The following is a 15643-nucleotide window of genomic DNA, read 5'->3' as shown; positions in this document are numbered from 1 at the left end:
TCCTTTGTGGTCTTGGCCCTGTGTTTTTGGTCATTGTCATGCTGGAAAACCCATCCATGACCCATTTTCAATGCCGTGGCTGAGGGAAGGAGGTTCTCACCCACGATTTGACGATATATGGCCCCGTCCATCGTCCCTTTGATGTGGTAAAGTTGTCCTGTCCCCTTAGCAGAAAAACACCCCCAAAGCATAATGTTTCCACCTCCATGTATGACGGTGGGGGATGGTGTTCTTGGGGGTCATAGGCAGCATTCCTCCTCCAAATACGGCGAGTTGATGCCAAAGAGCTTGATTTGGTCTCATCTGACCACAACACTTTCACCCAGTTCTCCCAGTCATTCAGATGTTCATTAGCAAACTTCAGACGGGCCTACATGTGCTTTCTTGAACAGGAGAACCTTGTCTCCGACATCCTTGGACAGCTCTTTGGTCTTGTCCATGGTGGAGAGATTTATGTTAGAACATTCTTTTTTTATTTTATTTTTTTTTTTTTTACATGTTTTTAACTACATGCCGATCAGCCGCCGGTCGGCTCTCCTGCGCGAGAGCCCGTAGCTCTACGTCGCCTTGCGCGCGCCCCCCGCTCGCTCCTGATACCCGCGTGCGTGCCCCGCGGTCACCGCCGGGCACCTGCGATCGCTCGTTACAGAGCGAGAACCGGGAGCTGTGTGTGTAAACATCTCCTAAAAGCTGTGTGTGTAAACACACAGCCCCCGTTCCTGTCAGGGGAGAAATGCCTGACCGTCTGTTCATACAATGTATGAACAGCGATCAGTCATTTCCCCTAGTGAGGCCACCCCCCCTACAGTTAGAACACACCCAGGGAACATACTTAACCCCTTCCCTGCCAGTGGCATTTTTATAGTAATCAATGCATTTTTATAGCACTGATCGCTATAAAAATGTCAATGGTCCCAAAAATGTGTCAAAAGTGTCCGCCATAATGTCGCAGTACAGGACAATAGGGGGGAAGAGGATAGAGGTTTAAAAAGGGACGCATTTCTGATCTGACCTAAGGTAATAGGAGATGTACAATATTATGTAATTGTATGATTGAGTGGCATTATATGTATTATTTATTAATATTTACTATGTACTGTTATTTTGTTTTACAATAAAAAAAGTTATAAATAAAAAATAATAATAATGTCGCAGTACCGAAAAAAAATAAATAAAAAAAAACGCTGATCGCCACCATTACTAGTAAAAAAAATATTAATAAAAATGCCATAAAACTACCCCCTATTTTGTAAACACTATAACTTTTGCGCAAACCAATCAATAAACGCTTATTGCGATTTTGTTTTACGAAAAATATGTAGAAGAATACGTAATGGCCATAACTGAGGAAAATAATTTATATATATATATATATATATATATATATATATATATATATATATATATATATATATTTTTTTTTTTTTTTGGGGGGATATTTATTATGGTAAAAAGTAAAAAATATAATTTTTTTCAAAATTGTCGCTCTATTTTTGTTTATAGCGCAGAAACTAAAAACCGCAGGAGGTGATCAAATACCACCAAAAGAAAGCTCTATTTGTGGGAAAAAAAGGACGCCAATTTTGTTTGGGAGCTACGTCGCGCAATTGTCAGTTAAAGCAACGCAGTGCCGAATCGCAAAAAGTGCTCTGGTCTTTGACCAGCAATATGGTCCGGGGCTTAAGTGGTTAATGTTATCTTATGTGTCCATGCACACATAGGCTGTTATCAACTGTTTTTTGGCAGGGGCGTTTTTGGGCTGAAAAAAATAAATAAAATAAAAAAAACACACACACACAAACAAACAAAAACTAGTGCATTCTGAGTTTTTTAGCGTAAAAAAAACACTGACAAACGCTCAAAAACACAGCTCGCCAGCGTTTAACTTTTTTTGATCCCATTAATTAAAAATAAACAAACACGATTGCAAAAACGCTGAAAAACTTGCTGCAAAGCTACTGGCGTTTTTATAACGTTATTATAATGTCCAGCGTGCATGAGGCCTTGGTGGTCACCCTGTTTGCATTTGCAGTAGTACATTGACTTATACAGCCATTATCAGCGATCACCCCGTTGTGTGTGTATAGGTCTTATCTTGTCTGTAATACACTCCATAATACAATATTATCAGCGATCACCAGCATTGCGATATCGCTCTTATCCTGTCTGTGGTTGTACATGCCACTTTGTTCCATCAGCTAATTCTAATCTGCTAATCATCACTCTGGAGAGGAATGTTCAATGTATGCCCGCTGTATTCTGCGCTCATGTGCCACCCTGTATGTGGCATGGTATGTATATTCCAGAGATGTCACCTTAAGAGTGCATAAGGCAATTAGGAAGACGCATGGTCTGTGAAAATGGAGTATATATAAATTCATGAATGAGTGCGACTTAAAGCGGAGCTCCGCTGAAATTTTTTTTATTAAAAGCCAGCAGCTACAAATACTGCAGCTGCTGACTTTTAAGATTAGGACACTTACCTGTCCTGGAGTCCAGCGACGTCCGCAGCAGAGGACGAGCGATCGCTCATCACTCTGCTGCCCCCCCGCCATCCTCGGTGAGGGAACCAGGAAGTGAAGCGCTCCGGTTTCACTGCCCGGGTTCCCTACGGAGCATGGGGGAGGGGGGACTGACGTGCGGCTGGAAGTGGGTGAAAATACCTGCCTTAAGACAGGTATCTGCACCCCCCTCCCCCTGAAAGGTGTTAAATAGGGATGTCCCGATATCGAGCATTTCCCCGAGTACTTGTACTATGCCTCACCCGATACCTGTGCAGGCAGGGGAGTTGCAAGTCTTCTCCCCCGTGCTCCGTGCAGTCTTTCCTCCCCCCGTGCTCCGTGCAGTCTTCCCCCCCCCCCCCTGTGCTCCGTGCAGTCTTTCCTCCCCCCCCCCTGTGCTCTGTGCAGTCTTTCCTCCCTCCCCCTGTGCTCCGTGCAGTCTTTCCTCCCTCCCCCTGTGCTCCGTGCAGTCTTTCCTCCCTCCCCCTGTGCTCCGTGCAGTCTTCCCTCCCCCCCCCGTGCTCTGTGCAGTCTTCCCTCCCCCCCCTGTGCTCCGTGCAGTCTTCCCTCCCCCCCTGTGCTCCGTGAAGTCTTTCCCCCCCCCCCCCCCCCCCCCCCCCTGTGCTCCGTGCAGTTTTTCCTCCCTCCCCCCGTGCTCCATGCATTCTTTCCTCCCCCCCGTGCTCCATGCAGTCTTTCCTCCCCCCCGTGCTCCATGCCGCTCTTATCTCCCCCTCTCAGTGCCGCTATTCAGCCGCCCCCCCACCCCCGTCCGTGCCGCTCTTCTCTCCCCCCCGTCCGAGCCGCTCTCTCCCCTCAATTTGTGAGGATGGAGAGCGGAGGTAGGAGCCACTAAACATCACTGACTCTGTCCATTCAACATAACTGAGCATCGTAACCTGTGTTTATGATGCTTCAGTTTATGAATGGAGAGGAGACCCCTGATCTCACCAAAGACCCCCAACAGGGCTGATAAAAAAAAAAAAAACGTTTGTCATGTGACCGCCTGCTTTGGGAGTTTGGGGTGGAGGAACTTGACTGATAAAAGGGGCCCAGGTAAGTAATTAGGGGGGTGCTGGGGGGGCTGCTACACACAGAAGGTTTTTGACCACATCAAGATCTCCAGAAATCCCCCTTCTTAAATCAGGGTCTCCAGAGTTTCCCTTTACATCAGAGTCCCCCTTTCATTAGGATTCTCAAAGTCACCCCCCTTACATCAGGCAGTGCCGATCCTGACCTCCCTGGGGCCCTAAGCAAAATGACATGGCACATTAAAAATGAGAAGCGGGGGGCGCTGCCGACAGTGACATGTCACATTAAAGAAAGTTGAGAAGCGGGGGGAAGGGGTGTTCTGCTGTCGGAAATGACTCAGCCAGCGAGTTTAGAAGCGGGGTGAGGGGGTGAAAATTACTTCACCAGACGGGGCCTCTAGTACTTTGGGGGGCCCTTTGCGGCTTTGCGGGGCCCTAAGCGGCTTGCATAGTGAGCCTATAGCAGTGTTTCTCAATTCCAGTCCTCAGGCCCCCCCAACAGGTCAGGTTTTCAGGATTTCCATTATTTTGCACAGGTGATTTGATCAGTTTCACTGCCTTGGTAATCACCACAGCCTTTTCATCTGAGGGAAATCCTGAAAACCTGACCTGTTGGGGGGGCCTGAGGACTGGAATTGAGAAACACTGGCCTATAGTGAGGATCGGCCCTGACATCAGGGTGACATCAGGGTCCCCAGAGGCTGCCTAGAGGTAGCACTGGCCCTGGTGAAGAGTGACAAGCCTTTAAAGAAGGGGTCTCCAAACTGCAGCCCGAGGGGCAGACTTGGCCCTTCGCTAGCCGTTATCCGGCCCTTGGGGTACTATTACTTCCACTGACACCAACAAGGGGGCACCATTTCTTCCACTGATACCAATGATGGGATACTATCCCTCTTACTAATAAGGGGCACTACTATTCTTCCTACTGACCACCAACCTCAAGGCCATATTTATTCTCGCTGATGCTGGGCTTAGGACATTTACTGCCCCCGCAGGCTGCAAATCCGGCCCTCCTAAAGTCTGAAGGACAATAAACTGGCCCTTGGTTTAAAAAGTTTGGAGACCCCTGGTTTAAAGTATAAGCAACTGGTGGGGCCCCTATTAACCACTTCCGGACCGCCGCATGTACATATACGTCGGCAGAATGGCACATACAGGCACATTGGCGTACCTGTACGTCCCTGCCTAGACGTGGGTCGGGGGTCCGATCGGGACCCCCCCCCCCCCCCGTACATGCGGCGGTTCCCGTGGCTTCAGGAGCGATCCGGGACGACGGCGCGGCTATTTGTTTATAGCCGCCCCCTCGCGATCGCTCCCCGGAGCTGAAGATCGGGGAGAGCCGTATGTAAACACGGCTTCCCCGTGCTTCACTGTGGTGGCGTATCGATCGTGTGATCCCTTTTATAGGGAGACTCGATCGATGATGTCAGACCTACAGCCACACCCCCCTACAGTTGTAAACACACACTAGGTGAACCCTAACTCCTACAGCGCCCCCTGTGGTTAACTCCCAAACTGCAACTGTCATTTTCACAATAAACAATGCAATTTATATGCATTTTTTGCTGTGAAAATGACAATGGTCCCAAAAATGTGTCAAAATTTGCCGAAGTGTCCGCCATAATGTCGCAGTCACGGAAAAAAAAAAAAATTCGCTGATCGCCGCTATTAGTAGTAAAAAAAATAAATAATAATAAAACTATCCCCTATTTTGTAAACGCTATAAATTTTTGCGCAAACCAATCGATAAAGGCTTATTGCGATTTTTTTTACCAAAAATAGGTAGAAGAATACGTATCGGCCTAAACTGAGGAAATAAAATGTTTTATATGTTTTTGGGGGATATTTATTATAGCAAAAAGTTAAAAATATTGCATTTTTTTCAAAATTGTCGCTCTATTTTTGTTTATAGTGCAAAAAATAAAAACCGCAGAGGTGATCAAATACCACCAAAAGAAAGCTCTATTTGTGGGGAAAAAAGGACGCCAATTTTGTTTGGGAGCCACGTCGCACGACCGCGTAATTGTCTGTTAAAGCGACGCAGTGCTGAATCCTTGGGTCATTTAGCAGCATATTGGTGCGGTCCTTAAGTGGTTAAGTAAACCTGTTGCTTTTACCTACTTGGCACTTGTATGGAGTAAAGGAGGATTAGAACCCCAAACCCACCGGGAACATTTCCCTTCAGTCTTGCCTTTGGTTGTACTTGCAGGAAAGGTGAACGTTTCCAAATGTTAACATTACAGATCACAAAGTCACAGAAATCTTTCCGATAGAAATGTTGATCACATGAAGATTAGAATTTTTCAACCTTTATGATCAAAACTTGACATGTAGCTGAAATCTTATCGGCACTCACAACAAATACAGCTTTTACCGTCCTCCTTTGTCTTCATACACCGGCAACTAGAAGTGTGACCATACACTATACAATACGATTGTGCAATCTCCTTTAGATCAACTATGTGGTACAAGGGCCTGCCTGATTGGATACAAATGTAAAGAATTATTTGTTTTGGTGTGTCCTCCTATTCCATAATGTTTGTAAAGCTAAAAAGGAGATTGTATAGCGTATGGTCAGCGTAAAATAGATTGTACAATCAGATTGTAGAGTGTATGGCCAGCTTAACGGTGATACATTACAGAGGTGGAGAGCGTGCTTCCTGACTACCACACAGCAATGTGACAGATAAAACTGACATCATAATAATAATAATAATAATAATGGGGATTATAATTACCTTCCTCCAGGGCTTGTGCCAAGGTCACCTGACCAGTCATTCCAGTGGCCCCAAAGAGAACAATGTTTTTGGGTGCCATTGTCACTCTGTACAGCCAGCAACCTCTCACTGCATGCTGGAACAGCACAGACATGCAACCAGCCCAGGCTCCTCCCCCAATGGGAGGGGCTACCAATGGCATCAAGTTATCAGCTTAACCGTCTCACTGCTGGAGTTGTAATGGATCTCATAACATGCAGTTTCCTTGTTGTAAGGAAGTCTTCTTGCAACTATGTATCATTTTATATCATGTAGGTCACATGGGCAAAGATTATGGCATTTGAACCATGGACAGATATATATTTTATATATATATATATATATATATATATATATATATATATATATATATAAAATAATATATATTATATATATAATTTATATACAGTATTGATATATAAAACTTACATTGCAAGCTCCTTGAGGACAGGGACTGATGACTGATGTGAATGTACAATATAAATGTGTAAAGTGATGCATAAATTGACGGCACTATACAAGTACCTAAGATAAATAATAATAAAAAGATTTTAGATATATATATATATATATATATATATATATATATATATATATATATATATATATAGATATATTTCTCTATATAGATATATATCGATATATATATATCTATATAGATATATCTATCTAACTATCTATCTCTATCTATATATATATATATATATATATATATATATATATATATATATATATATATATATATATATATATATATATATATATATATATATATATATATATATATATATATATATATATATATATATATATATATATATATATATATATATATATATATATATATATATATATATATATATATATATATATATATATATATATATATATATATATATATATATATATATATCTAGCACCTGTGTACTTTTCAGTACATGTGCTAAAAAGATTATATATATATATATATATATATATATATATATATATATATATATATATATATATATATATATATATATATATATAGATATATAGATATATATCTATATAGAGATATCTATCTATCTATCTATCTATATTTTTATATATATCTATATATAGATATATATATATATATATATATAGATAGATATCTATATATACCATATTTATCACGGTATAACGCGCTCCCGCGTATACCGCGCACCCCTAAAGTTGCCCCCAATCCTGTGGAAAAAAAGTTTTTTTTGTACTTACAGTTTTGGTGTCTTGCGCCGGGGCCATCAGCGGCCTCGTCGGGTCCGGCGTTCGTCTGCGGCTTCGGGTGTCCTCTTCGTCGGGTCCGGCGTCCTTCTGCGGTTTCGGGTGTCCTCTTCGTCGGGTCCGGCGTCCTTCTGCAGCGTCCTCGCGTCCTCCCCGCTCGTTTCCCGCGCCGAGTTTGAATACCGCGCCGACATATACAGAGCGCAGTACACTCGTGTATTGTCGGCAATGCTCGGCTACCCGCGCTGACATCCTGTACGTCCAGGACGTGAGCGCGGAAGGAGCCGAGACTGCCCGACTATACCCGAGTGTACTGCGCTCGGTATATGTTGGCGCAGTATTCAAAACTCGGCGCAGGAAAGCGGGTATCGGCGTATACCGTGCACCCACGATTTTGCCCTGATTTTCAGGACAAAAAAGTGCGCGGTATACGCCGATAAATACGGTAGATATATATCTATATATCTATATGTAGCGCCTGTGTACTTTTCAGTACAGGTGCTATGTTAAATTTAGTAGGATGAGAGAGTTATTTGCTTTCATCGGGGTTGATCTGTTTAAATTTTGGCTGTCGCCAGCCCTGTACTGTCCTGTGGGTCATTCTGTGCTCCAGAGATGTAGTTCCCCTCTGGCGCCACCTGGATGGCAGGTGGCGCCAGAGGGGTCCAGGTGGAGCCGCTCTTCCCCAGCAGCCAATTAGAGGAGCGTTTCCCTCGCGGGGCATGCTGGGGAGGGGTATTTCTGTGGCGGAGGGTTCTTCGCGGGTTCCTGGTTCCAGGTGCGGCACCCACCTTTAGGGTGTGCGCACATCACAGGCCCTGGCGATATGGCCTACCAGGCCGGGGCGCACATGCTACGCGGAGTTCCTGACTCTGGGCCCTTGGGGCTCAGAGCAACTGAAGCTACAATGGGGCCCCAGTGACTTACTGGGTCCCCACACTTTGAGAGAAAGATCCCAAGCTGGCTGTGCTGTTCGGAGGGGAGTCGGTCTGAGGTGAGCCCGGAGGCAGGTGATCCAATAGGGCTTGGACAAAACCATCGGGGATCTGGGTGACCGAATACTGGCAGGTTGTATGCTGCAAACTGTCGGTGGCCCCCAAATTATTGACTGGGAGGATTCGCTCTACCTTCATGTTCCTGAGTACTGGGCCTGTGGCAGAGACCCTTTACTAACCTAAAATCGAATAGAGCCAAGTCGGTGGCAGAGACTTGTTCCTTCCCAGGGGTTCAGAGTGACGACCTGGCTGCCAGGTCTGTGAGAGGGATCTGTCCGGGGGCACTATACCCACTCCGGCTGGAGTGGCGACGAAATAAGCATAATCATTGGAGGCAGGACTGCTTCTTCTATCCATAGCCTGAATTTGCAGTTTATTCTTCCTCACCAATCTATTCTATCTACCTCGAGTTGACTGTTGGTCGTGTTAGACCAGAAACAAAAGCATTGAAAATGTCAACCAACTGCCTGGACATTCCGTCACTGCTCTCATCATATATATGAAATATAAATGTGAGAGTTCAAATAAAAAAAATAAAAACATTTTTAAATATATTTTAGGTTCAGAGTAAAATTAACTGTAACTAGTCATGGATTCCTGTGATCGTTCTCTGAAGATTGCACTTACTAGGGTTGATCACCTGAAGCATATCACACACGTTACAATCTGATTGTTCAATCTCCTTTAGATCTACCATCTTTGTAGAGCAGGGTAGGAATAAGCTCCGGCGTGTTCGCACACTCCACGTGCAGAGCCATTTCCCGATCTCTGCAGCCGCTCATCGAGACATTGGGGGTTATTTACTAAAGGCAAATCCACTTTGCACTACAAGTGCAGAGTGCACTTGAAATTGCACTGAAAGTGCATTTGGATTTGCAGTCGCTGTAGATCCGAGGGGGACATGCAAGGAAAATAAAAAACAGCATTTCAGCTTGCACATGATTGTATAATAAAATCAGCAGAGCTTCCCCTCATGTCAGATCTACCCCTTAGATTTACAGCGACTGCACTCCCAAGTGTACTTTACCCTTGTAGTGCAAAGTGAATTTGTCTTTCGTAAATAACCCCCAATGTATCGATACCTGTGATATAATAAAAGTATATTATATATACACAATGATATACAATAACCCTCAGATCCTTTTCCATCACTGGTTCTGCCAGGGGAGCCCCTCCTAATGTCTATTTTTGGCACTCCAGTGCATAGCTTTACATTTCTCAATATTGAACCTCACCTGCCATGTAGCTGCCCAACCCTCTATTTTATTAAGGCCTTCCTGCAATTATGCTACATTTTGTGCCAAAGTTCTTTTCAAGCATAATTTTGTATCCTTGGCAAACAATAAGAGCCGGTTCACACTGGGGCGGCACGACTTCGGGGGCGACTCGGCCAGGCCACCTGAAGACGACTTCTAAGGCGACTTGCAAAATGACTTCTGTATAGAAGTCAATGCAAATCGCCCCGAGTCGCCCCCAAAGTCGTACAAGAACCTTTTTCTAAGTCGGAGCGACTTGCGTCGCTCCTATTAGAACGGTTCTATTCACTACAATGGGACGCGACTTGTCAGGCGGCTGTGTCGCCTGACGAGTCGCCCCAGTGTGAACCAGCTCTAACATTGAGCTCCTTATTCTGAACCTCTATATCACTAATCAACAACCTGAACAGTATTGGTCCCAAGACAGAACCCCGGGGCCCACCACTCACAATTTTGAGAAGTCAAAGAGTCATTTGTAACCAGTTTCCTATACATGCTTATACTATTTTATCAACTCCAACAGACCTTATTTGATAGATTTATAGATTATATGCCCATACGATGTACAGCCTAGGGTTGCCACCTGTCCAGGATTCACCCGGACAGCTCGGGTTTGGAATCATGCATCCGGGTTTCACACTGCCTGAAACCCGGACACATTATTCAAACTGGACTATGGCTTCCCAGCAGGGTTGCTGGCTGCAGTTGTCTGTTACACTCTTTCACACTGCCCAAAGCCAACACTAACAATCCCCCTCTCCCCCCCAAACCCACACACAGACAGGAGAGGAGAGAAGGCTCGACCTGCACCTCTTCCCCACACCCATACCCAGGGCCGCCATCAGGGGGGTACAGGCAGTACACCTGTAAGGGGCCCGGAGGTCCCCAGGGGCCCGGATGCCCCCAGTGCCCCAGATGGCAACCCCCCCTTTTTTTTTTAAATAAAAAAATAATGTATTTTTTTAATATTTTTTTATTAAAGGGCCAACATTTTTTTTAGGGGTCCAGAGGTCCGCAGGCCCCCAGATGGCAACCCCCCCTTCTTTTTTTTTTTTTGAGGTCCGGAGGTCCCCAGGGCCCCTGGTGACAATCCCCCTTTTTTTTATTAAAAAAAACATTTTTTTATATATTGTTTTATTTCTTTTATTTTTATATATATATATATATATTATTAAAGGGCCCAGAGGTCCCCAGGGCCCGGATGGCTGCCCCCCTTTTTTTATATATATTTTTCTTTATTTCTTCTTTTTTTGTAAAGGGCCCCCCCCCCCCGCTGCTCAGTTCGCGGCAGCCCCCCCCCCGCCTCTCAATTTCAGGCGGCGGCAGCACCCCCCCCCGGTTCTCTGCTCCAGGGGGCCCATGCCTGAAGCTGTGTAAGGGGCCCCATAATTCATGATGGCGGCCCTGCCCATACCCCTCCGTGTCTGCCCACACTCCAATCCCCAGCACTGTGCCTCCGAAAATGAAAGTTGGGGCTGTATCAGTCAGCGACCTCAAATACATCTGGATGAGAGGTGCTGACTGCCAAGGGGTGAGTGAGCTCACCATACATTACTGTCTGTGGTGACTCAAGTCTCCCCCTTCTCTCTCCTCCCTCTGAGCGAATACACCAAGGTAAATCAGGGTTCTCAGAGCACCCCTTACATCAGAGTCCTCTCCGCAGGGGCGGGTCCAGAGTCTAGTCTCGGGAGGGGCGCTGTCAGAATATTTTTTTTTTTGGGGCAATTTATCAGGGAAATGACTGGTGTTGGCACTTCAATGATCACGGCACCTTGGTTGTTATGGTGTCAGGATGATTGAAGCTCATTATTTATATTATTACATTGTAATATAAAATGAAATGGTTCAACTCACCATAATGCAGAATTAGTGGGAGCCCCGAGTGTGTCACTTGCCACGTTACCTGCCACACATTGCGGATTGTCACTTGCCACGTCGCCTGCCACATGCTGTGGATTGTCACTTGCCACACGTTGCAGATTGTCACTTGCCACACGTTGCAGATTGTCACTTGCCACAAGTTGCGTAATGTCACTTGCCAAATCACCTGCCACATGTTGCGGATTTTCACTTGCCTGCCATCAGAAGCAGATTGTCACTTGCCACGTTACCTGCCACCAGATGTAGCTTGTCACTTACCACATCACCTGCCACAAGTTGCGGATTGTCACTTGCCACACATTGCGGATTGTAACTTGCCACATCACCTGCCACAAGTTGCGGAATGTCACTTGCCTGCCATCAGAAGCAGATTGTCACTTGCCACGTCACCTGCCACAAATTGCAGATTGTCACTTGCCACATCACCTGCTACATGTTGTAGATTGTCACTTGCCAAGTCACTTGCCACAAGTTGCGGATTGTCACTTGTCACAAGTTGCGGATTGTCACTTGTCACAAGTTGCGGAATGTCACTTGCCTGCCACCAGATGCAGATTGTCACTTGCGATGTCACCTGCCACAAGTTGCGGATTGTCACTTGCCACGTCACCTGCCACATGTTTCGGATTGTCACATCACCTGCCACAAGTTGCGGAATGTCACTTGCCTGCCACCAGATGCAGATTGTCACTTGCCACCTCACCTGCCATACCTTGTGGATTGTCACATGCTTGTCAGAGTCAGGGAGCAGAGAGATGATGTAATCTCTCTGCTGCCTGCACAGTGAGGGCGGAAGTTACTGCAGGGATGCAAGGCGGGCGCGGCGAGGTGAGAGATGTAATTTCTCTGCTCCCCCGGCCGCCGGCTTGTTGATTGGCCAGCTGCCTGCTCACCCACAGAGCCGACCAGCTGACTGGCCACTCTCTGACTCTCACTCGCCGCCCGCCCACACACAACGAGGCAGCCCACGCTGTCACCCGCCCGTGGAGCCGAGCCACCTGCTCTGTCACTCGCACTCCCTGACGCCCGCAGTTCCACAACTAAAACTTATTTATCGGGGGGAGGCAATTTCCCCGTTGCCCCCCCTGGATCCGCCCCTGCCTCTCTGTACATCAGAGTTCCCATTTACACCAGAGGCCACAGTGTTTCCCCTTACATCAGAGTTTTCTCCACACATCAGAGTACTTAGTGTTCCCCCTTAAATCAGAGTCCCCAGAGTTCTCCCTTACATCAGAGTCTGCAGAGTCCCCCCTTACAGTGAAAGGGAACTCTGCGAGTTCAGATGTAAAAGGGGGACTCTTGTTGTTAACTTTATATGATTAGAAATGTTATTTAATAGAGAAATATATGTATAGTTTATTCTATAAAAAAAAAAAATTCCTGTGAGCCGCTAAAGTGTTCGGATTTGACTTGAAGAAAAGGTGGCAACCCTACTACAACCCCCCAAAACAACAATGGCATAATACAAAGGGTCTATCTAATTAACACATATGCATGGGAGAATCACTAAAAATAAAACAACCTTAATAAAGAATCCAAACCAATGACAAATTATCCAAACAGAACCGAAAGTCATATGAATATATATTGTTGGTTCCTGCTAGTGAATGCCTCTTAGATAAGTATTCAGACAATCATCGAGATAAATTATACTCATACAAAGATAAATGAAACATCATCACAGAAATGGCACAAAGAACATATTTCATATTTAATATGGTTTAAAGCTCATGGCCTCATTCAGACCTGGATAATTAGTGGCTGACAATTTGTAAATCCACCTTGCCTCGCTTTGTAAAGGTTTTTTGTGGCGCCATAAAAATCCCTTTTTCTACCATTTCTAAAATCCTTTTTTACTAGGAATGTGGATCAGAGGACAGTTTAGACAACAAGTCTAATGCCGCGTATACACAGTCGGAATTTCCGACAGCAAATGTTCGATGTGAGCTTAAAATAAGGGGGGAACTAATGCGCAAACCAGCCTAACCCGGGAAAAAATATAATGGTACAAATAAATTAAAAGTTACAATCAAGCAGCAGCCACAACTAATAGTGCTCACGCACTGACAGCATATGATAGACAGGGGGATGTAGTGGCGCTTGCAAATACTAAAAACCGACAATAATTTAAAACAATAAATTATTCTAAACAATGATTCCTAAAGTATGAGAGTGAGTCCGTCCTCTACTGGGGTAAAGTTGTGTTCCACTCGAGGTCTATGCCCAAAGAATACCATCCAGCATCAATAATTAGATGTGGAAGGAACTGCGAGTGAATAAATAATGAAATCCAATGGATAAAAGTGCCTAACTGGCCGCACAGTGTACATGGGATAATAATCCCTTTTTAAAAAATATGTGTCATAAATCCTTAAAGTGCTTGATAAAAAACAAGTGCAAAGTGCTAATAAATAAAACAATAATAGCAGTGAATGAAAGCTCCAGCTCTCCTGGAAAGTGGTTAATTACTAATTAGCAAACACATGCAGGAAAAAGCAACAACTAAAAAGAAGTCCAAAGATGCAAGTGTCCTAAAAACCTAAACGGTTCAATCATAAAACTGTTGTTTTTTCTGTGCGATGAAAAAAATATAATAATATAATAATAAATAAAAAATAAAAAAATCATAAATAATAGTCCAAAAACAGATAGTACAATATCACTGCAGGATTAGTGATAGTGAATAAAACTATATCCAGTGCACAATCAAGTGATAATGATAATATTAAAAATAAAGTCCAAAGTGCAAAGTGCATCTGTGCTCCATTCAACAATTCAGATGATCAGTGGTTAATTCAGTGAAGACTTGTTACATTGTGCTCATTCAGTGAAGACTTGTTACATTGTGCTCATATGTCTGTGAATCAAAACAGCCCGATTTTCCTCAGTGTGGGGATTATTTTTACTAGCCTCTTACCTTCCTGAGGCTTTTACCAAGCCTGTAACAGGAGCTGCTCTGCAGTCCCATAGATAAAATCCAGGATCCAAAAACGACTCACACTCCTCCCCATTCAGGCTCTCAAAAAGAAACACAGGAATGCCTCCATAGCATAAAACCACAGGATATCAGTTTAATAAAGAAAAACGAATACACTCACAAACATTGCTGTGTTAAACAGCGTGTGTAGAATCGAGTGTCACCGCTCTGCGGCCGCAAAGCAGGTGACTTCACCAGCAAGCCCTCTGTGTCCTCCTCACGCGTATCGCGACAGCCCTACGTCGCTTAATCATAGGATAGAGGGCAGCTGGTGTGGACATGATTTTTATAGCGCCGGCATCACAAGTAAAGAGCTATGCAATTAGATAGCAATCATAAAATAAAAGTACATCTACATCATTGCGATCAATCTAGACATATAGTGTTTCTACAGTGATGTTAGATAAAATATGAATATATATAAAAAAACACATATTTCAGACAAAGCGATCCTCTGAGCTAGGTGCTCCCTCTAGTGGTAGGAGGAAAGAATAATATAAGTAAAATATAGGTGGACTGTTAAATGTCGCCACCTGCTGGAAATGTAAGGTGCATATTTCAAATGCCCAGCCATCCACCTCATTGTCGTGCTGAACATTTAGATTAATCCAATTATATTCAGAGAGACAGAACATAATAAGAAAAAAAGGCAGTGCGGAACCCAGGTAGGCAATCTTCTACTAATTTATGAAATAATTCATAAGTGTAAAAACCCTGATCAAGGCTAAAATATATGTGGTGGGTAGATATAAAGCCACAATAAAATAAAATTAAAATGAATAATCCAATGTAAAAAACCCCTTATGTGGCAATATTAACCATAAAGTGACTCATATGTATAAAACAATGGCCAAGGCTAATAAATATATGGTAAAAAATTCCAGAGCCACAATAAGAAATATAATAAGGAATAAATGTTAAAAATGTCAATATAAAATGGCAATAAAAAGGAAAATCCGATACTGTAAAACCAATACATGGTTGCGCTAATCAAATAACCA

General features: G+C 44.0%; 1 protein-coding gene across 1 annotated transcript in view; it reads right to left on the bottom strand.

Annotated features, from left to right (window-relative positions):
- The window catches only part of BLVRB (biliverdin reductase B), a 62063-nt gene extending 55641 nt beyond the window's left edge, over positions 1-6422 (bottom strand). Inside the window, exon 1 of the mRNA XM_040323158.1 lies at positions 6271-6422. Coding sequence (XP_040179092.1) covers positions 6271-6403 — 133 coding nt within the window. The 5' untranslated portion in view covers positions 6404-6422. The remainder of the gene's footprint in view (positions 1-6270) is intronic.
- Positions 6423-15643: the final 9221 nt, after the last annotated feature.

This window comes from Rana temporaria, chromosome 9 (assembly GCF_905171775.1).
Source record: "Rana temporaria chromosome 9, aRanTem1.1, whole genome shotgun sequence".
Lineage (NCBI taxonomy): Eukaryota > Metazoa > Chordata > Amphibia > Anura > Ranidae > Rana > Rana temporaria.
Note: the sequence above shows the minus strand (reverse complement) of the source record. Positions and strands in the feature narration are given on the sequence as shown.